The 23,135-nt window shown below is 49.5% G+C and overlaps 1 protein-coding gene across 2 annotated transcripts in view; it reads right to left on the reverse strand.

Moving 5' to 3' along the window:
* The window catches only part of ASIC2 (acid sensing ion channel subunit 2), a 969,864-nt gene that overhangs the window by 62,105 nt on the left and 884,624 nt on the right, over nt 1–23,135 (reverse strand). For both annotated transcript variants that reach the window (XM_044248399.1, XM_044248398.1), the window contains exon 3: nt 1,217–1,344. In XM_044248399.1, the coding sequence (XP_044104334.1) occupies nt 1,217–1,344 (128 nt within the window). The remainder of the gene's footprint in view (nt 1–1,216; nt 1,345–23,135) is intronic.

A 23,135-nucleotide genomic window follows, 5' to 3' on the forward strand; every position in this document is an offset into this window, starting at 1 on the left:
TCTCTCGCTCACTGTGGGGGGTCCCTTGGTTTCCTTTTGGGAAGAGGAAGAGACGTAAGGGCTCTTAGAAGTCCTGAGCTCTAGCTTCCCACTCAGGCCAGAAATTTCTTTGGAGTCACTCATGGAAGGTAAGTCCCTGCCTAAGAAAACTCAAGCCTGCCAGAAGAATTTACTATTTGCTCCAGCCAACACCTAAAGATTGGGCTTCCATCCCCTTGTCTTTGTGGACAGATAGGAGCCTAACTCTGACAGGTGCCCGTTAGCAAACCCAGGTGGGTTTCTCATGGAACAGTACTCCCCTTCCTGCTTTCTGCCATGTTTCACTTCCCTGACTGCCCCAGACCCTTCTGCTCCCCTCCCTTCTCCTCACATTTCCATTAAGATGCCAGCCACCTCCGTGAAAATGGAAGTTGAGTTCCGTTCATGCTGAACCTTTGTCCCTACTGCAAGGGTATATTTTTGATTAAAATCTGTCCTTGTCACTTTAACGAGTGTCTGGCTTTGCTTGGGGTTGGCGGTACTCAAAAGCCCATGAGGCTAATAGCTTGGGTTCTGGGCTCACCAGGGCAGCCTGTCTGTCTGCATGCCTGGACTTATTCGTCTGTGTTCTTGCCCTTCTCGACTCAAATCCTCAGCCCTGAACTTGGCTCCCTGCCATCTGCTCCATGCCCTCCTTCTTTGTCCTTAAAGATGAGGTTTTCTGGCTGCGCCACTTGGTTCCCACCTCAGATACCTTTGCATGCTCATTTCTGATCTCCCCACCTGTCTCAGCCTCTGAGGCCCGTGGAGGCCAGCCAGCCTCCCAGGCTCCTCTGTGTCTGCCTCAAAGCCGACATCCCCCCCCACTGTGTGCTCCAGTGGAGGCTGATCTTGGCCGTCAGCAAGTATCCAGGCATTAAGTACGGGGAACAGCTTGGGAGGCCCACACTCTCAGTGCTTTCCCATAGATTAAGAAAGTTCTGCCCTCCCACCCCAGAAGGTTCTGGAAAAAACCCTGACCCAATTCAGGGTTTCTCTCACACCCAATTTTAGGAACTGATGGATGGTATGGGAGAATTGGGTGACAGAGGTTAAGCTGATACCTTTCTCCAATTTCTAGGTGAGCCTTTGTCCCGAGCCCATCCCCACTCAGGCCTCCTGAGTGGACTCAGAGCCTTCCAAAAGTGGGAGTCCCATTTCCCCTCCTCATGCCTATGCAGGGAGCCCAGGAACTTACCCTCTGCTCCTGGGTGGCCACGAAAGTCTGGAACCCTGGAGCCACCCCAAAGCCCAGTTCTTGGATGAAAGGCGGCTCAGACTGACTGTGGATCTGAACTTTCACTCCTGCTTCAAATGTCGTTTCCTCTGAAAGGACAAAGACACACAGAGCCATGGGTCAGTGACAGCAGATGCTCACAGACTCCTGGGATTCAGAAGCTCAGAGGGACGCCAGAAAAGGCCACATGGTGGGCAGTATGATGGCCTGCAAAGACATCTACATCCTTATCTCTGGAAACTATGAGGATGTCACTTTGCCCTGCAGAAGGGATCCTGCAGATGGGATTAAGCGAGGGACCTGGAGATGGGGAGGTTATCCTGGATTATCTGGGCAGCCCAATGTCATCACAAGGGTCCTCATGAGAGGGAGACGGCGTCAGGGATAGAATGGAATTCTATCCTGTACTTAATGCCAGGGATAGAGAGGGTCAGTGTCAGGGATAGAATGGAAGAAGCTTTGTTGCTGGTTTTGGACATGGAGGAAAGAGCCACAAGTCACGGGATGCTGGACAAGGCAGTGGGACAGATTTTCCCCTGAAACCCTCACAAGGAATGCAGCCCCGCCAGCCCCTAGATTTTTGCCCTGTGAGACCGGGTTTTGGACATCTAACTTCCAGCACTATAACAGAATAAATCTGTGTTGTTTGAAGCCAGGAAGTTTGTGGCATCTGTTATAGTAGCTGTCAGAAGCTAATTCAGGCCAGTTAAACCAACCCTTTGCTTTGGACTCTGGCACTATAAAATGGGATTAGGAAGTGAGTCAAGCACCTTTATTTTATTCACAAGCTTCTCCGCTGGGCCATGAGCTGAAGGTGAGGGGGATCAGGACGGGGAAGAGAGGAAAACACAGCAGCAGAAATGAAAATAGAGGATTTGCTTGTATGCTAAGATGCCTGCTGCCCCTTGGAGCTGTAGGAAATGGGCAACCAGAAGAGACACTTTGGCCTCGCTTTCACTTCACAAGAGAAATGGCCCTTGGCAGCGGGAGGTGGCAAGAGTGGTGGAAGGTGATGGGCTGGCAGAGATGGGCTCACAATTGGTGGAGAATGCACAGGTGGGCTGTAGGAGCCTTTCCTGGGTCAGAGTCCTCAGTCTTACGCTTTCCCAACAGCCCGCAGAGGGAGCTGTCCAGCACGAAAACCTGCACAACTTTCTCCCAGGCTGATAAGGAGCCCAGCCTCCATAACCCGCCCCTGTTACCAAGCCTTCTCGGGGCAGCCTCCTTCATGGCGCCAGATGGTCCAACCCTCCCGGGCTGCCCAGATTGGTGGTTACTGGTCTCTGCTCTGCATGAATGCACATGCATTTCCTTCTGCCTGGAAAGCCTTTCAACCTTGTCCACCTGACCACTCTCCCTACTCGTCTCCGAAGATTCAGCCCCCAGCCCCACCCAAAGCAAACCCTTCTCTTGCTCTCTTGTGTTCCCTTACATATGCCTGATGAAACTTCTGCCACACCGGGCACTAATTCTTTATCTGATAGTCTCTTCCACCAGGCTGGAGGATCCTGAAGCCAAGTTCTGGGCTGTCTCCCTGGATCTCAAAGGTCCCCCGTGGGGCCAGGCCATATAGCATGCACTCAGGCAGTGCCTGCTGAGTGAATAAGGGATTTGTGACTCAAGCTTCACTCTTGAATGGACAAGGCCAATCAAGAGTCCAAATCAAGGAGTGTTCTCAAAGAAGGGAATGGGGAGAGGAGGGATAAATGCAGGAATGGGGGAAGATGGAGTAGGGGACAAATGGAGGTCGAGGTGAGTGAGGGAGGGAGGGAGGTGTTAGCACTGGGATCAGAGTCTGGGCACGAACGCTGAGAGGAAGGAAGGGCTGGGGCCAGGCACGGGAATGGGCAAGACCCACAGACAACCTGGTGTCCAGTGACAGAGGCAGGGGCGGGGGGGTCTCTGATGGGCAACAATTCCATGGTAGGGGTACATGCACAGAAGGGCTTAGTAGGCGCCCTTCCCTCCAGCGGTCAAACGTTCTGCTATTTCTTTACCCAGATTGTCTGGGTGCAGAATGCTGTCCGAATGTCCCGGCGTGCCTGTGATTTGGGGCCTGTCTTTCCCAGGGATGGTGAATGCTGCAGAGAAGTGAGTGCCCCTTATTCCTCCCAGTGCCCCACAGGAGCATCAGGGAAGGCGACGGCGGGAGACGGAGGATGGGCGGGAAGGGGAAGGGTGGAGGAGAGGTCAGGAGCCTGAGGAACAGGCTCAGATAGGGAAGCAGCGGAAGTGGCGTGATGCTGGGGGGAGACGGAGGATGGGCGGGAAGGGGAAGGGTGGAGGAGAGGTCAGGAGCCTGAGGAACAGGCTCAGATAGGGAAGCAGCGGAAGTGGCGTGATGCTGGGATCACAGGGATGCTTGTGCTTGGATGAACTGAAGTCATGTTCAGTGAGCTGTGGGGGGTGGGATGGGAGAGATGCCAAAACTTGTTTTCTGGAGCTCTCTGAAGCTGCGTCCCGGCTAGGGAACTGAGCTTAGGAAACCCGAGAGCCAGTAAGACAGGCTCAAAGGAGGGGACCCGTGGCTTACAGGGAGAAATGAAAAGTGAACTCCTTCTGTCAGAAACGCTTCGAGTAATGGGCAAAGCAGACAGGCCAGGCATGCCTGCCTTGTGAGAGCCGCCCAAGGCCAGCCAGAGCAGGTTGGGATTTGGAAGGGGAGTTTATTCCAGAAACAGCAGGGGCTGGGGCAGGGGACATTTCTAAATGATCTCCTATCATTACAAATATCCAGCAACTGGCTGGGCACAGAAAAGAGTGATGAGTACAGCTTCCACTCTCTTTAGAGAACTTTCTGTCAAGGTGGAATGTTCTAGAATCTGTGCTTTCCAGCGTAGGAGCTATAACAACATGAAGTGTGACAAGTGCAACCAAGGAACTGAGATTCCAATTAATTGCCTAATTAACCCCACCCCAGCTTTACCAAGGTATAACTGACATATTGCGAGGTAAGGTATATGATGTGAGGATTTGATATATGTACCCGTTAGGAAAGGATTTCCTCATCAGATTAATTAATACATCTATCACCTCACATACTTACCTTTTTTTTTTTTGCTTGCCTTATTTATCTTTAATTGAATTTCAATTTAATAAATTTACTTAAATAGTCGCATGTGGCTAGTGACAACTTCAGTGGGCAGTGTCGCTGGAGAATGTTAGCTGTGAACAGATTCCAGACGTCTCACAACATCAGGGACAGCAAGGACGTCAACCCCTTGCTTTCCTAAGCAGGTGCCTCTGGGAGGGTCTGTGGCCTTGGGTGATTTGGGTGGGGCTCTGGGCAAGCAGAAGCAGGGCTGTGTGTCTTCATAGCCAGTCCACGGTGATCGTCCCAGCTGTCCTCCGGCCCTGGTTCCCCATAACACTAGTCTCCCATCTCCAGATAGTTTCTCTTCCTTCATAGAGCTGTCCTCAGCCTCCCTCTGTGGATCATTCTCCAGTCTGAGTAGTGAGCAGCCGCCTTCCAGTCTCTGCCCCGTAGTACCCACCCACAGTGTCCTATACTTCTTGGACATGGATGCTATCAGTGTCACAGTGAAGACCCAACTTAAGAACTCAGTGATCCAATATAGACAGCTAGAGTCAAAGGCTCCAGTCAGGTATCTCGGCGGTTCTCAGACTGGAATGCACATCAAAATCATGTAGGGAGCTCTGGGTGATGATTCTGGGGACCCTCCCCTCCATCCAGTCACTCTGGGGTAGAGCCCAGGCATCTGCATTTTCAGAGATTCCACAAAAGTTATCTGAGGCCAAACACAGATGGGCAAGTAGCAATCTAGTCCAGAGAGGGGAAGTGACTTGGCCAAGTGCACACAGCAATTCCAGGGTAGAGCAGGGGATAGAAGTCAAGTCCTCTGACTTCTAATTCATTCCCTGCCTTTTGACAGTTGCGAGTCCGCCCAGGGTCTGGTTAGACCCAGGGAAATGCCAGCAGCACAGGCTGCCTGTCCATGTCACATGACTTGGTGGTGGTGGTGGGGTCCCTCCTGCTGAGATGTAGGTGGGTTACCCATTAAACCACAGCAGCAGCAGCTATAACAATAACTGGGACAACCCACACAGGTTTGGGGTCCTAGCACAAAATGAAAACGTGGGGACCCTTCTTTAAAAAAATTACGAATTTCAAGACAGCCACAGCTGAACATTCAAGCAAGGGTGTGGCCTTTGGAGCATGGGGACCAGCATGACCACACGGGCGGCACGTGGGAGGAACCAGCCCTGACCAGAACCCAGACTGGCATGGACAGAATTCTTCCCAGCCTCCTGTTCCCCTCACCACCAAATGATCTGACACGGAGCTGCTGCAGAGTGCGGGCCCCAAGAGCAGCAAAGGATTTGTTTACATATCATGAACACCAGGATTCAAAGCCCCTGAGAGCGAGTGAGTGCGTGAGAGCATGAGAAAGCACAGCGAAAGGGAAGGTTACTACATGCACAGTGTTGGGAGCCCTTGTTAATTAGGACCAAACATGAAAGATAATGTTGGATCAGGAGGAAGGTGGTAAGGCGCGTCCCAGCCCAAGCCAGAATACTGTACCCCTTTTTCAAGTACACAGCCATGGCTGGCTCAAGGTGAGGTCTACCTGTAGAGCGTTTTCTGTGCATGCAGAAAGGATTTGGAACCTCTGCGGCAGGAGATGGGCAAGCCACGGGCAGAATGCATAATGGGGCCGGTAAAGTACATAGCAATAAAAGAAGCTTAAATCTTTAATCTTTGCAAATTACAGGAAATATGCCAAGGAAGTAAACACGAGGGAAGTAGGAAGGGAAGATTTTCTGAAAAGCCAGAGGAATTTTCTAGGCTAAGGCAGGGACATATTGATACAGAGCAATCTGTGTTGGCCGAAACCAACTTTACAACAGTGGCTAGGATAGCTAGCTGGAGAGGAGAGGGTAGGAGGGAGGCCAGATGCATGGGGGCTCAGCTCAGTGCAGGATAGCCTCCCCTAGCCAGTCCTCTGCATTCGGCTCTCTGCCCTGGGAGTTGCACCTGCAGAGACTGTCCTGATGGGCTCCCTCACCCTCTGGCTTCTGGCTGGGGTCAGCCAGTGATGATGGGTCTGTAGGAAGCTGGAGGAGAGAGAAGTGACTCTGGGATATTCAGTCTCTTAGCTCCATTTGCTGGGTCACTGCGAGTTAGCCGCACAACACCTTGGAAAGCCACAGTTCTGCACTGGGGGTTAAGGGGAGCTCTTGGTATTGCTCTCTGTCTGGGTTCTGATGCCAGCTCTGTTCCCCTTTCCCTAGGCATGGTAGTGGCTGTCCTGCCCTCCCTAAGCCTTGCCCACACCTTTGTAAACAGTCCTTCATTCGTCCTTGGATTATCCTGTTGATGGCCTGCTTGGGTCCTCACTGGTTCGGACCCCAGAGGGCATGTACTGCCTGGGCTCTGGGAGACAGCTAGAGGCACCTGTGCAGCACCATGCACAGAAGGACAGCTGCTGTGTCTGAGTGTTCTTGGTGGGAGACCTCATTGCCTAGAGGGTGGTCCATGGTTTTCAAAGGTCATCCTTATGTTGAGCTGAAAACTGCCTGTTTATAAATTTGCCCCTGCTCCCAGCTCCATCCCTTTTTCCACTTGACACGCCTTCAAGGATCTGAGGGTACATACTGTGACCACCAGTCTTCTTGTTTCCAGGCTAACCTTCCCCATGGCCCTGACCCCAGTGTGTCCTCATTCCTGGAGGCTTTGCTAGCAGAGGTATGCTCGGTGCTTTGACCTGGAGAGACTTCTGTGCAAAGGCGCTCAGGACGCTATCCCTGTCTCCCACAGGACAGCCAATAGCCCTTCATGGTGGATGGACATCCTGGGGACACTGGGTAGGGCCAGAGCTCACACCTGGAGTAGAGAACCCTTTTCCCCAGGGAGTGACCTGGGCATTGTAAGAGATGTAGAAACACAGGGCCTTCTACCTGGGGGGTCAGAACCAGACAGAGCCTAGGACAGTTGGTTAAATGCTTGGGACTCTGGGGTCAGGCAGGCTAAGATCAAGTCTAGCTCCGTGACCTTTGGCAAGTTGTTTCATCTCTTGGAGCCTGGGTTTTCTGCAAAATTTGCAGAATGAGTTTGGACCTAATAATGGATCTGTCTTCATAGGGCTATTGGCATTGCACAGAAAACCCTTAGCACAGAGTCTGGTGATTAAGAAAGGCTCACTGACTTATAATGCCGTCACTGTCCTTATTCAGTGTTTCCGGCTTTCAATAAAACCCAGCTGGATAATAACTCACAAAAAAATAAACTTAATTTGCTTCAATTAAAAAAATGGATTTGTAAACTCAAGTTTCAATAATAAATAATGTCCTTATTAAAAAAAAAAAACCCAGTTGGGTCAGGTGTCCTTTCTCACTCCTCCTTCCTGATGGGACCCCCTGCATCTGGACTGGCCCTTCTCCTCCCCTTCCATCTGGTTGATCCCTATCCAGCTCTCCTGTCCTGGAAGGTCTCCTCCACTGGATGTCCCAATATCTGGTACTTCCCTTTTCCACTTAACTCTTTCTCCACTAAGTCTGGGAGATACTTGGGGACAGGATCAGTGTTTAATTTATGTATATCTGCATAATGCTTGGCACATAGTAAGTATCATACTGCTTGCAGAAGTGAACAAACAGCACAGCTGACCTCTGAGACTCGAGTCCCAGCTTCTCCTTTTACAGCGGAGGCACAGAGATGCCAAGAGGGCGGCCCATTTGTCTGGGTCTCCTAGGCGAGGTTTTGGCCAAGCTGGGTCCGCACAAGGCCTGCTGAGCCATCAGGACCCACTGCCACCATCTCAAGGCAGCAGGTAGTCAGTCGTTCAGAGCCTGGTGGGCAGCTGTGTAGGGACTTAAGCTGGGGTGGGGGGGTGGTCACAGCAAAGACTGCTCGGGACACCCTGTTGAAGGGACCTGGCTGGTGTTCCTGTCTTGGGTGGCTGCCATCTGCCTGGCTTCTGTGGCCTATGATATCACAGTGGGGGCGAGACTCAGCCTTTGGGCCTCACTGTTCTTCGGGCTCAGGGAGAGGGGCCTGGAGTGCCCAGGTCCATGTTTCAGCCAGGCTGGGGAAGGGCCGTCCATCTTCTGGGCCACCCCCCCTCTGGGCCCCCCATTGGCTTCTCTGGCTCTGACACTGCTCACTGGATGCTGGGCTGGGCCCTGCCATTCTCTGGGGACTGAAGTGTGTGTGTGTACATGACGGAGAGAGAGAGACAGAGAAAGAGATAGGAGGTAAGAGAGGAACTATCTCCAAAATCATGCTCATCCCTTTTTACTTCCCTGAAGTGGCTCCTGGAAGTGCTGCTTTTCACAGAACCAGAGAAAACTCTGCCCTTCCTGAGAGCCCTGGGTGCTCCCCACCATTCTGCATCCATCCCCTTGTCCACTGGACAGTGACGTACCAAATGCCTTGCGTGGACACCTGCCACAGGCCAGGGGCTGGGGGGCCCAGCAGGGAACCGAGCAGGTCCTGCGTCCTCCTGGAGCCCCCATTCCGGGAGGAGCAGATACCAACCAGGGACACAGGCCAGCTGCGTCCAATGCTTGGGGGAGAAGCATGGGAGAGGCCAGTGAGACTGCATAGGTGGGGGCGGGGGGGAGGCTGTGACTCTCCAGGGCTTTCTAGCGTGACTGTCTGTAGGCAGGGACCTGGCTGAAGCAGGCAGGTGGCTCGTGGGATGACCCCAGGAGAGCGCTCCAGGAGGAAGCAGGTGTGTTCCAGCAGGTGAGGAAGCCCTGAGACAGGCATGCCCTTGGCCTGTTCTCAGAGCCTCTGGGATGTGGTCAGAGGCTGGATGATTCCTTTATTACGCCTTGGAGTTGCCCCGAGAGGCAGGCTTATTACAGACACGAGAACAAATGTTTTACAGAGAAGAAAACAAAGGCTCAGAGTGGTCAGCTTGCTGTACCCACAGTGAGCAAATCCAGCATCTGTCCCTGGCCGTCCACTCACAAGGCTCTGCTTTTTTGCCCTCTAATCCCCGGCATCACTCAGACAGCATGCCATTTTGGTGTCACTGGCTGCGTTCTCCATGGGGTAGGTCCCCTTTGAGAGCTTGCAGGCCTGGACTCTGAGCCATTCATGTCCCTATAGGACATGGCAAACAACTACACTGCCATGAGTATGGTAAGCTCTGGGGCTCACAGACTTCACGTCCCAGATCCTCCCCACCATCCCGAGATAGGCGTCAATATGTCAATATTCCCACTTAGGGAAATATATATATATATAAATTATATATATATTTTTACATTGTATCTATGTTATAGGTGAAAAAACCAAAGTCCAAAGAAAGGAAAGGACAGGCCCAGGGTCCACCATTCATGGCTGCATAGAATTTTGGAGCTAGGAGAGTCCTTAACACTGCTTGAATCAAACTAACATTTCATCTTGTAGGTGAGAAAATTGAGACCCACAGGGAAGAAAGTGGCCAATGGCCACATGGCAAGTGGTGGCCTGGCAGGGTCCAGGAAGAAGGTATCTTGACTCCTCACTCTCCCCTGCCCTTTGTCAGTCGACTAGAGGAAGCAGTGGTCCCAGGTGATCAGCTAATAAGGGTTCAAGCTGTACAGGGATGAAGCTGTACGGGACGAAGAGAGAGAATCTTTTAATTGACATTGGGTTCAGCAGCCTGTGTTCTTTCATCTCAGAGTTCAGGGGAAGGCTCACTGTGTGGGACGGTGACGATAATAGGGACTGAGGTCCTAGCCCCAGCCATTGAGAGCTCTGGTGGAAAGGTTCTGCCAAACACTGTTTCGGTGGTCCACTAGGGGCGCCATCTTGGTTCCTCCAGCCCTTCTGGCATGCATAGAGGAATCCAAGGAGGCCGAGGTGGGGCCCTGGAAAGGGGAGCAGGAGAGGGTCCCAAGAAAAGTGTAGGCTGTGAAATCATGGAGCCCTGGGTCTGATTCCCAGTCCCACCACTGAATAGCTGTGTGACCTCAGGCAAGTTATATTGCCTCTCTGAGCCTTAGTTTCCTCTTGTTTAAATTAAGGGTTGTGGGGAGTAGAGCTGATCCCTCAGGTGACTTTTAGCCTTGCAATTCTAGGAGCCCGGGATCATGCACAAGTCTCCTAACCTCATTGCATCTCATTTTAATGTCCTGAAAACTAGATTTAAAAAACCCAACATGGCTGTTCAGCCCTCGCAAGTCAGAGGAGGCTGAGTTTTCTAAAGACAACACAAAGACTCCCTGAATTGCTGCCTGGCTAACATCGGGCTGTATGTGTCTTGTGCTCCCTGCCCCCCCCCCATGACAAGCCCAACTGAGCAGCACGTCTAGATGAGCAAATCTGAATCCCGCACAGAGACGGGTATGTTCACACTCCAGTACGCTCACACTCCAGTACGCTCACACTCCAGTGCACTCACACTCCAGTGCTTACAGGTGACATTTTGAGGCTAGACCAGATCTGGAGGAAGAGAAATCAACCCTGTGTCCCCAAGCCAGACGGGCTGCAATGATGTCTGTTCAGGGCAGCTCGTGGGGTAGGGGGTTCTCAATGATAGCTCCTTAGCAAGTGGCCACGACAGTGTGGTGAAGCCTGCAAACCTCAACCCCTTCCTGCAGAGCCTCAAAGCTCCTGTGACATGATCTGGCAAAGATGTTAACCAAGCAATGAAAATGTTAACCAAAGCAACCGCTTTTATCCCTCCCTTCTCTTTTTCTGTTTTCATTATTAAGAAACACTGGCTCTTGGCGGAAAGAACCAAGGATCAAATCAGAGATAGATTCAAGTGCTAATTCCAATGCTCTTTGGCCATGAGGTCATGGGAAAGCCACTCGCATCTCAGAGACTAGCTTACTTACCATCTGTTCAATGGATTAATCTGTTAAATGATTAAGCCTGTTCGGTCTACATCGTTAAGAGTGTATGAGGGTCAGAGGATACGATGCAGGTGAAGCATGTTGTGTCCTATGGAGTGATTTGTCCATGTTGGGGAAGGAGAGGGTTAATGTTGGGTCTTAGTTATGCGACAAAGAAGAGTGGCTTCATCTGACACATTCCCGTTAAACAGAAGGTCCACAAAACATACATTTGTGAAGGCACCGGTGTGCAATTTGGTCTGCTCTCATTACAAAAACATTTATCCCAAGGATTCTTTAAATAATGAGTTTCCCTGGTGCATTCAGGCTCAGAGATTATAAACTCCTTGGTAAGGAGGCTGATGATTCGGGGTGGGCAACCAGCATGCAGGAGAAATCACCCTTGAAAAGCCATCAGGAAGTGCCATGTATCCGGAACCATCGGGGAAGTTGGTGGATGATTGAGATTCTATTTATAAACATTCTGTTTGCACACGCTGGTGATGGAAGTTAGGTACAAGCAGATGCCAAACAGATCACGTATATAGATTGTGATATAATTACGGAAGTCAAAGTCATCCAAAGCTTACCTTCTGTAATTGAGTATTTTCTCAATCAGTGAATATAAAAAGCATGATAGCGTTCATCTGGGGGGAATGACGTCTGAGAAATGTCAAGATGTTAAAAAGGCATCTGCATACTTCCAAAGGGTGGGGGACAGTGGTCTGGATCAGAGCTTCTCATCCTAGAACATGAGTCAGCCTAGGGCTCCTGTTACGATGCAGATTCGGGTTGGGCTCTAGATTCTGCATTTCTGACAAGCCTTAAGGGGATGCTGGTGTCGCTGGTTGGAGGACCACCCTCTGGGAAGCAGGACTCACAGGAGAGCATTGATGGGTTAGCAGAACACACCAGACCTGATGTAATCTGACTTCTGTCCAACTGTCCAGCTCTGGGTCTCAACCTTAGAGTCAGCTACCATGGACACCCTGGGCTGTTCTGGACTTTTGCTCCAGATTCCCTTCCTTCTGTTTGGCTTCTCACCTCCTTATGCCTCACATCCTCTCTAACTCCCATCCTTTGCATATCCGCCTGGCAGCCAGGCCCGGGACAAGGCCCAAAGGTCACCTCCTCTTGGAAGCCTCCCCTGATTTGCCCTTTTCCTCCCTTCTGGAACCCATCACCTGCTCCATCTATCCTTAGCAGTTAGAGCACTTGATGACATTTAATTGCGTACATGTGCCCAGACTGCAGAAGTCTGGCAGCCCGCAAGCAACGTGAGGGTTGTTGGATCAACGCATTTCTGTCTCCTCCGTAAAAGGAACCCTGGGGATAGTCCCTAGATCGTGAACTCCTTGCAAACCTGGACTGCGCCCTTCATGCGTATCCCTGAGGGTGTGGCACACAGTGGGTCGCCTTGGCCATTTACCAACTAGGAGGGCATGAGCTCTGAGGTGGGTCTGCTTCATGTGCATACGGTCAGCCAGGCTGCGACGTATGAGGAGAGCAGGTATATTTTCCGCATGTGTGTAAGGCAGTTCTCAGAACGGTGAAAGTCAGTTTTCTGGCTGCTTCATGGATGCTTGCCTCCAATGGTGCTTCTGACTCGTGCCGTCCTTTCTCCTGATTCCTTGGCACTTCTGGAGACCCCTCCCCCGCCCCATCCAGCGAAAAGACCCCCTCCGAGCGTGAGCCTGGAACTCCAGCAGGCTGCTGCACGTCCCCGGGTTCCCGACTCTCAGGATTACTTCCGGGAACGTCCCCAGCGCCAGGCACCATGACAGGAGTGCTTCCTGGGAGCAGAGATGTCAGAGAAACCATAGCAACCATCGGCATCCCGTCTGGCTATGTCACATTTATGACGGGAGATAGAAGTCGTGCTATTCCTGATAGGCGCTCAGGCTTTCCAGCTATGCAGAGAAGTTCGGATCATTTTCAATTTAATTTTAATTTTTATCAAAGCGATGTATGTGCATAATTTAAGAAGCCAAATGATTCCGCAAGGCTTTTAATGAAAAACAGCAGTGTTGGCTCCCCCTCTCCCCAAGCCCCAAGCCCCAATTTTCAGAGACAGCTACTTCCAACCAAAAAAACTACTTTTTTCTTGTATTTACTTTCATATTGCATTGGGCATCATTGGCTCGGAAGATACTTCTTGGTTTTAAAAAACTGTAGGTATTAGCCACCAAATTCCTCCCATGGGAGGTGAGGACGTAGACGTCTTCTGTGAGGGGTGGCCTGTTGTGTTTCTTTTCTTTCTATCCTCCTGGAGATGCACACGATAGTTCGGTTAAGCCAGTCTCCAGCTTTTGCAGAACTAGGTAAAATAGTCTCCACACTCCAGCCTTGTAGTATCTAAAGATTTCCATCTTTTCTTGTAAAACTCTTTTGAGTTTCCTGTTCTGTTTTCTTTTTCTTTTTGGTTGTTGGGTTGTTTTTTGTTTCATTTCGTTTTTGCTTTGTTTTGTTTTTTGGTTTGCTAGATATCTATCACAGAAGCGGGGAAAAAAGAAAAAAAGAAATCCAAACTCATAGAGACAGAGGAGTGGTTGCCAGGGGGTAAGGGTGGGGGAAATAGGCAGAGGTTGGTAAAAAGATACCAACTTTCAAGATGAATAAGGTTAGAGGGTATAATATAAAACACGGTGACTATGGTTGATAACACTATATGGTATAATGGAAATCTGTGAAGAGAGTAGAATGTAAATGTTCTCGCCAAAAAATATATTTTATATATTAATATATAATGTATATATTATATTAACATGCAAATATAATTAATATATTAATTATGATTATAGCATCATTAGATATACATAATTAATATTATATTAATATAATATATGATATATTATGAAATATAGGATATATAATTAATATTAATAAATAATATCAATATATTTGATCTATGTATGAAATTATATGATATACATATTTGGAATATATATTTATATATATATATATATATTTTAAAGATTTTTATTTTTATTTATTTATTTGACAGAGAGAAATCACAAGTAGATGGAGAGGCAGGCAGAGAGAGAGAGGGAAGCAGGCTCCCCGCTGAGCAGAGAGCCCGATGCGGGACTCAATCCCAGGACCCCGAGATCATGACCCGAGCCGAAGGCAGCGGCCCAACCCACCGAGCCACCCAGGCGCCCCTATTTAAAGATTATTTGAGAGAGAGAGAGAGGGCGTACATGCAAGCAGGAGGAGGGGCAAAGGGAGAGGGAGAGAGAGAGAATCTCAAGCAGACTCACAGCTGAGCAGGGAGCCCCACCTGGGGCTTGATCTCATGACCCTGAGATCGTGACCCGAGCCACAACCAAGAGTCAGATGCTTTACTGACTATACCACCCAGGCACCCCTGGAATATATTTGAAATCAAATTCTACCCTTATGCTTCATTTGTAGCTTGCTGGGTAGAGAATTCTGTCTTAAAAAAGAAAGATTTCCCATCTCTCCTCTCCGCCCAGTGTCCTCTGGTTTTAATTGCATCTGCTGAGCAGTTCTGGCTCGTGCTGAGTGTAGATCTTATGTAGGCAATTTGTTTTTTCTCTCCAAAAACTTGTTAGGTTTTCTCTTATCTCTATTAGCCTGAATTCCTCGAGGATGCCTCTTGGTCTCGGTTGTTCAGCCACTGACTGTGGTCAGGACTTGGTGAATTCTTTAGCTATTAATCACGTGCTTCAGCTGGGAACTCTTCGTGTCTTACTTCTCTGCCAACGTCCTCTTCTCCATTCTCTCTGGTCTGTTATTCTAGAACTCTTTGTAGGAGCGTGTCAGACTTCCTGGGTTTACCCTCTCATTTTCATATCTTTTTTCTCTCCATTTTTCATCTGTTTGTCTTTTCATTTTACTTTTCAGGAAATTTCCCCAAGTCCAATCCTTCTTCTTTTTTTTTTTTTAATTTAATTGTAGTTTAATTTCCAAGAGTTTAAAAAAAACACACAACTTTTTCTTTGTATGTTACTTTTTAATAGCATCCTATTTTAATAGCTTGTATTTATGGATGCAATATCATCTCTCATCTCATGAGAAGTTTAAAAAAAGGGGTTTGATGTTTCCTTCTGCTCTCTGCATTCGTTTTGTATTTATAAAACACTCATACAGTGCCCAATATTATTCAGGCTTTTTCTAAGTACTTCATAAATATTAACTCATTTCAGTTTTCCTAACAACTTCTCAGAGTAGATAATAATATTATTCTTATTTTAGATGTGATGGAATGCAGAGTCAGAGAGGTTAAGTAACTTGCCCAAGGTCACACAGCTGGTAAGTTGTATAGCCAGGATTTGAACTTAGGCTCTGTCTGACTCTAAAACTTATGCTTTAATCATTATCTCTATTTCCTCACAGTTTCTTTTTCTGTTTGGGTGGTGTGGTTCCTTTCCTATCAGTGGCTTCCCTCAAAAGCCAGATATTTTGGCTGTCCACTCATAACGAAGAGGGACTTAAATGCTGCACAGTCATTCCTGGGTGTGGGAGAACTTGCTAAGGGGCTTCCCTCTGGGGGGGCGGTATCTAACCAGGCCATCATGTCTGGGGATTCCTGTCATTTTTAAAAAAATATTTTATTTATTTATTTGACAGGCAGAGATCACAAGCAGGCAGACAGGCAGGCAGAGAGAGGGGAGGAAGAGGAAGCAGGCTCCCTGCTGAGCAGAGAGCCCAATGTAGGGCTCAATCCCAGGACCCTGAGATCATGACCTGAGCTGAAGACAGAAGCTTTAACCCACTGAGCCACCCAGATGCCCTCCTGACTGTCATTCTATGTGGACCTTTCCTCATGAGCCTATCAGTCTCTCCAGAGAGGGATTCCCCCAGACTTCCTTTTGGAGGTGGTAGGGTAGATTAGGATGGTTGGGGTCTCCCTACTCAGTACGCAGAACCTGACCTCCTCTCCCTGTTCTCTGTACGGCACCTCACCCATGCCTCACTTCTGTCTGGTTTACGCATGCCCAGAGCCGGTCTGTTTCATCCCATCGGGTGCTGGGGTGCGGAGAGGTACTTGTCTGGATATCTAAGAGACTTAACAGCTCCTTTTACAGGCTTTGAACTAATCCTCCTAGTTTTCCCTCTCTCTTATCCCTGTCTTCAGCATTGTCTGATGCCTCCAACTCTGATGCCTTGGACTCTTTCTGGGGTTCAGTGGTGAGAACTGTGTGGCTTTAGTCGGCTTTTCAGTGCAGACCCTTATCCCTCAGCTTTCTCTGCCACACGCCGAGTAATTACCATCTGCCTTCCATCTTCCAAAAACTTGCTGACGTTGACTATTGCCTTCTTTCCCATCCTCTCCGTCATTGTGTGTTTATACTTAAAAAACAAAAAAACAAAACGAAAAACAAAAAACAAAACAACCAACCCACGATGGCCATTAAGGTGGGGTGTATGGAGGGAGCCTCCAGAAACACTTCTGTCCAATCTACTGTGTTCAACCAGAAGTCCAGACTGCCAGCTTCCCCGGAGCTCAGCAGACACATCATGAGCTCCTTTGACCATGCCCAAAGAAGGGAGGGAGATGTTTAGAGTCGATCTCTGGGATGTACGCATCATTGGACACCATTTTTATCCTGGAACATGACGTGTCCATTTGGTGCTTTTCAAACTGGGTTCCCTGGAGCCTTAGGGTTCCTCAGGGTCAGCCATAGTGAGCAAGGGACAATCACATCTCCAGGTGAACCAGGGAAGCTCTGCCCTTATGTGTTCTATATACTGGGGCTATGATAAAGCTTTTGCTCAATACAAGGATTCTGCTATTGAGGGGGGAAAAAAAGAGGGAAAAATAGAAAAGGAAAAATTTAACAGACCTATCATTATCTGCCGTTCTCTCTTCAGAGATGTCACCTGGACCATTTTTTTCCCCCTGAGCTATTTTCATGGCAGCTCTTTTACAATCACATTTTTGAACATTAAAGGCACGTAGTGAAAGGAGGATGGCTTTTGGGTTCGTGCGTGGGTTTTTAACTTGGTTCGGCTACTTAATGAAATGCGTGTTCTTGGGAAGCTTACTCAACCTCTCTGGGCCCCAGTTTCTTTATCTCATAGTGGGGATTGCAACACCTGGTTAGGAGGACTGAGAAAGCTCGTGGGATCGAATGTTCGGGGCACCTAGCAGCCACTCAGGAATGCCAGCTTCTCTCTTGCCCTGGACCCGTCAGTGTGCACAGTTACAGGATCCCCCCCCCCCACCGCCCCAATGAATGTATTAGCCAATATTTACTGCCCTGGTGTCCATCAGTGAGCCAGACAGTCCAAGATCCCTGACTTCTTGGAGCATATGTTTAAGCAGAAGGGGACCGACAAATAATAAATAAGTAAATCCCATGGTGTCTTTGAAGGTGACACACGTCATGGAGAAAAGGAGAAGCAGAGGAGAGGAGGAGGGGTGAGGACTGGGGTGAGTCATTGGGGTAGCCCTCCGTGAGAGGGTGGTCTCTGAGCAAAGACTTGGTGGAGGTGAGGCGGTTGGCCGTGCGGATCTGAGCAGAGAGAATTCTAGATAGAGGGATTGGAGAATGCAGAGGCCCTCAAGTAAGAGTGTTCCTGGAGCGTTCAAGGCATCCCAGGGAAGCCAGTGTGGCCAGAGCCAAGTGAATAAGGGGCAGAGTAGGAGGTGAGGAGGCTCGTGGTGGATAATAAGGTACCAGATATTTACCCCCATTAAAGCATAGCCCCCCAACACAATTCCTTTGCTCAAAGATATAATATCAGGTTCGTTTCTCCTTCCTTTTTTTTTTCTGATTGATTCAACAATCATTTAGTGCATACTTAATTCATGCTTTCCACCGTCCTGTTCACTTTTTAAAAATATTTATTTGAGAGTGAGCACACAGGCAGGGGGAGGGACAGACGGAGAGGGAGAATCTCAAGCAGACTCCCCACTAGGCACAGAGCCCAACACAGGGCTCCATCTCAAGATCCCGAGATCACGACCTGAGCCGAAATCAAGAGTCGGACGCTTAACTGACTGAACCACCCAGGTGCCCCTCAGGTTCATTTTTCTAAATACTAGGATTTGGAGAAATTGAGGCAGATTATATTCAATAAAAAGTGTTTTTGCAGGGGGTGAATGAAGGAAAGAGGGAGAGGAGAAAGGGAGGAGGCTTATCTATGGTCTTTCCAACTTTTGAGCTGATCTCTCTAGAATTTGAGTTCATCTAAGAGCTCTCTGTACACCAATTCCAGTTTCCTCAGAGGTGACCCATCCTTACCTCAGCACTACCCTCAGTCCTACATCTCCCAGCATGGCCCTTCATGGGCGCTATCTCTTGGGAACTCCTTCCCCAGCTGCCATCCACCCAACTTCCTCAGGACTCTTGGATCCTTCTATTATTTCACTCCCGTGGTCACTGCTGATTGGTCCACATGTGGACTCCCAACTGACCAATGGGCCAATGATTTCCTTCCCTGTTTTTTTTTTTTTTAATAGGAGACCCAGGAGAGAATCAGAATAGTCTCTTGCTGGGGATAGGATGTGTAAAATAGAAAACTATTGGCGGCCATGTGTGAAAAAAAAAAAATGTGTGGAAAGGACCTGTCTGTAGTGAGAGGGAATAAAGTGACTCAGAGAGAAGAGAGGCTGGACAAGCAGAGCCCTGAGGGGGCCTGAGCCCTGGTTTTTCTGATGTTGCATCCTTGCTCGCCCGCTGTTTGGCTGTTGAAGCTTGCCTTGGATTCTGGGGGCAATACAATTCCTTTTATGCCTAAGCTTGTTTGAATTTGGTTTCTCTCGCGTGCAACCTAGATAACCCACTGCCTATGTCTTTTATCTTTTGAAGTTACTCAGAGGCATCGACACAGAGTTTCATTTTTAACAACCTCCCACCTGCCTTCAATTTAATTTCCTTTAGAAAACGCTGGCCATGAAATCTGCACTTCTCCAGTCCAGGACGGTTTTTCTGTCCTCGTTCTATTTTGTGAGCTCCTCCGTGAGAAAGGTTTTCATGGTCAAAGGCATTTGGGAAATAAAGGCTGCCTGCAATATTCCTACTCAGATGTTCATGACGTAGCATGTTTAAGAATCCCCGCAATAAATAAATGTGTTTCACTTTGTCTAAGCAGGGTCCCCAGATCCTTCCTATTCCTGTTAACATGGAATATCCCCAATCTCGACCTTCCACAGGGCCCATACTGATGAGGTCCATATGGAACAGATCCCGTCTTCTTTAAAATGGCACAGTTCCGGGCCCCTGGGTGGCTCAATAGGTTAAGCCTCTGTGTTCACTCAGGTCATGATCCCAGGGTCCTGGGATCAAGCTCCGAATCGGGCTCTCTGCTCATCAGGGAGTCTGCTCCCCCCCCGCCCCCCACCTGCCTCTCTGCCTGCTTGTGATCTCTCTCTCTCTGTCAAATAAATAAAATTTTACAATAAAATAAAATAAAATGGCTTCATTCCAGGGTGACGTGCATAAGGTTGTTTGGGCAAGAGGGCATCCTGGGCACCACATCCTATGGTGGGTAGTCATACATCCTATTCTCATAGTCATCTTGCTTCACTAAGTGTGAGTCCAAAGGGCTGGGGGGGCACTCAAAGGGGGTACCTTTGTCAGAATCACTCGGGCATCAAAGGTCCTCCCTGTCTGCCAGAATTACACCCAAAGGAGTGGTTCGCTCACTGCTCCCTTAAATTTCTGAGCAATGAAGCTGTCCATGAGGCAAGGCAAGGGTGTCCCAGAGGCTCTGCTTTGAGCAGAACGAGATTTACGGATGTTGAGTTACTTCAGGACCTCTGTTACAGGGTTGGGATATTTAGCACAGGCTCTAGCTCTGGGACAGTTTGATGACCCCTGCCCCTGCCATGGTCAAAATTATCACCCTTCCACTGCCTACAGTCTGCAGAGAGCTCTTGTGTGCTTCCTTCAGCCATCCCCAAAATCTATCAGTTTATTTGTGTGGTTGACCTCTATTAGGCATGAGGACATGGAGGCCCATTCACATGTCCTCAGCCACATAGCTGGTAAAGGAAGAGCTGGGGATTTCATCTTGGGTCTGACTCTGTAATGGCACTTTCCTGTCCTACTACACTGCCCGCCATCAAGCTGTCTGTGGCTACTCCCTCAACCACCATATTTTAACTCCTCTCTTCTCCACCATCACCCAGATATCTCCAACGAAGACTTGGGAATTGAGAGGAGGCAGAAATGCCAAGGAAGGAAGATGGTGTCTGTGGGGCCACAGGGTTTAGAGGTCCAGAAGACAGCCTCCCTCTTGAAGATCATGGCAGGACTAGACCTCATGGTGCCCAAAGTCCTTTGGAGCAAAGATCAAGGAGCAAGGTGGCCATGCTTCCTCAGGTGGCCTCACAGACAAGCAACCCTCACCTTTCAGAGTCCACCCCTCATCCTTCAATAGGTGTGTACCCCTCACTCTTACCCCCATGGAGCTCACTCTTCACCGGCCCAGGACACAAGAGGTTTTGAGGTGACCAAAGTGTCCAAGAGGTGCTCATTGCTCAGTGACTTCTCAGCCTTAAGAAATGTCCAGTCAAGGGAGCCTGGATGTAAGGATTCAGGCCATCAGGCTGGGTGGCCAGGGTGAAGTCGCCTAACCTCAGCCTCTTTCCCTGGTTAAGTGGGGGATAAAGGGCCCTCTCTACCCCTCATGGCCTTGGTGGGGTGAGGGTCAGAACTGAGGAACATTACAGTCCCAGAATATTACTGTGGGAGCTGGCTGTAGAGGCAAACATCCAAGAAACTGTAAGAGCATTCTGAAGCTGTGCTCCCCAATGTGGTAGCTGCTAGCCACCCCCCAACCCATGACAATTTAAATTAATCAAAATGACATGCTATTAAACTCAGTTCCTCATTCCCGTAAGCACATTTCAAAAGCACCTTTGTGATGACTGGACTGGACAGTGCCCCTAGAGAGCGCTCCCTCCATTTCTGCAGAAAGTTCTATTGGACAGCACCGACTAGTCTCTCCTGTGACCAGTTTCTTCTGGCCCCTGCCCTTGCTCTCAGTCCCTCTTTCTTCATGCTGCCTCCTTCTCCAGCCACCTAGCCCCAGAGGCCATGGTTTAAGTGAGGAGGGCTGGTGGATCATAAAGGATAGCACAAGCTGCCAGCAGGAGTGAGGCTGTCCTCTTGTGGGTTCTGTGTAGTGCTTGGCTGCCTACTGAGCTGATAAGCTCCTGAGAGGCAGGGTGTGGTGTCTTCTGCCTCTCTGACCACACCCTACATGGTGTTAGGCACACAGCAGGTCCTCGAGCACGATTATGGTCTACTGGGGCTAACTGGTGGTTAGAAAGCTTGAGTAAGTAGAGCCCTGGCTTGGCCATGACTTTCCTGCATGATGTCTAGAAGCTCACCACACCAGGCCTCAGTTCTCCCTCCACCAAGGAGCAAGGGGATTGGCTGGAAGAGATGATCTCAGAGCTCTTCTGCTATATCTATATGGCTTCAGGAGGCAGAAGGCATATTCCCAGAGGGTAGGTCCTGTGGTTGGAACCACAAGGGCTATCAGCGGCCAATACTCCAACCTAAGGTCAGACCCCACAGGGAGCTGTATTGCATAAAGATGTGTGTGACGAGGTGCCTGGCATTGTGTGAATGTGTGCATGTGTGGGTGTACATGTTTGCTTTTGCTCCCAAATCGAGGGCAGGAAATCCACATCACCATGCAAAGATAACTAACTGGTAGTCAGGATGTGGGCATGAGGTCTTCAGGACCTATTTTTATTGACTGTTTCTCCCTTTTCCACAGATGGTTCAAGAAGCAAAGATGTTCCAGTGTTTGCAAGGCAGAGCTTCTTTTGGGAGACAAAGACCCAGTTCCTAGGACTCAGAGCTGTCTACAGATGCCCATGGTCCCAGGACACAGACTGGTCTCAGGGATGTTCTGGAAAGCCAAGCTCTGTCGGTCAGCTCTCAGGGATGCCAGAGCTCAGCACAAACCCAGACCACCCTCTGTTTGCTGGAAGGCAGGGGCACTGAATTTAAAGAAGTGGATGGAGCCAACCAGGCATCTTCTCGGAAAGAAGCAGATGGCCTGGATTCAGCCTGAGGTGAGCCACCGGAAGGCATTGTTGGGGTGATGTGTGTGGCGACCATTTTACTCCTTGACTGTAGGAGCAGGAGGACCACCACACAGTGAGGGAAGTGGTCATGCTCACCTCTCCCCACAGGGAGATCGAGTGAGAGTCATGGAAGAAAAGAGTGGCTGTGGAGGGAGCTTAGAATTTGTAGTCAGTCATTCCTGGGGTGGAAGCATTGGCTGCTCTCAGAAGCCTGGAATACCTGGGCATGGTCAGGGCCAGAGCTCAGGATTGGGGGGCTGGCTCTAGGAGTCATGGGGTGGGGGTTGGAAGCGGTGGGGGCTGGACTACTTGGCTTTCACTCACCTCAGCTCTAATCTGAAGGCCCAGGGTGTCCTTCTTGCTAGAATCTTCTCTCCCTTCTCCTCTCCCATGGAGGACCTCCCCAGGCTTATCCTTGATCCCCTTCCCCACTCCCCACTATGACACCCTGAAGGCAACACTACTCTTGCTTTGGGTCTACTTTGCAACCATGTCCCACTCTTGGGCACCTCTTTACTTTCTCCACCTGGGGGAATTCTAGAAGCCACTCGCATCCCTAGGCTTACTGGCTTTATCACTCCAATCTCTGCTTCCCTCACCTACTCCTCTGTCTGATCTTCCTGCACCCCTCTTGTGAGGACCCTCCTGTATAATCCAGAATAATCCCAAGACTCTGTTCAAATGCCGGGGCACCATGATGCTTTCCCTGAACACCCACCACCCCATCCCATCCAGGAGGAGGCCACTGTCCTCGTGCAGGTACACTCATGTCACACTGGACTGTGATCGTGTGTCTTCTCCTCCAGGCTGTGATCAAGGACTTGGTCTTTTTCGCCTTAATGTCCTTACTGTGGTGCAAAGCCTGACATAGTATACACATGGCTAATGAATAGTTTGCTGAATAAATACACAGATGAATGCGTGGATGAACTTACTCAGGGGCCTGTACACACAGGCCTGGTGCCAGGTCCCTGAGTCCATGCCCTTTGGCTTTCCAACCCAGCAAGCTCCTCCATCTTCCCCTAGTGGGAAGAGATGTTTTCCCTTCTGCTGGGCCTCATGGCTGGGTTG

Source organism: Neovison vison, chromosome 5 (genome assembly GCF_020171115.1).
Source record: "Neovison vison isolate M4711 chromosome 5, ASM_NN_V1, whole genome shotgun sequence".
Lineage (NCBI taxonomy): Eukaryota > Metazoa > Chordata > Mammalia > Carnivora > Mustelidae > Neogale > Neogale vison.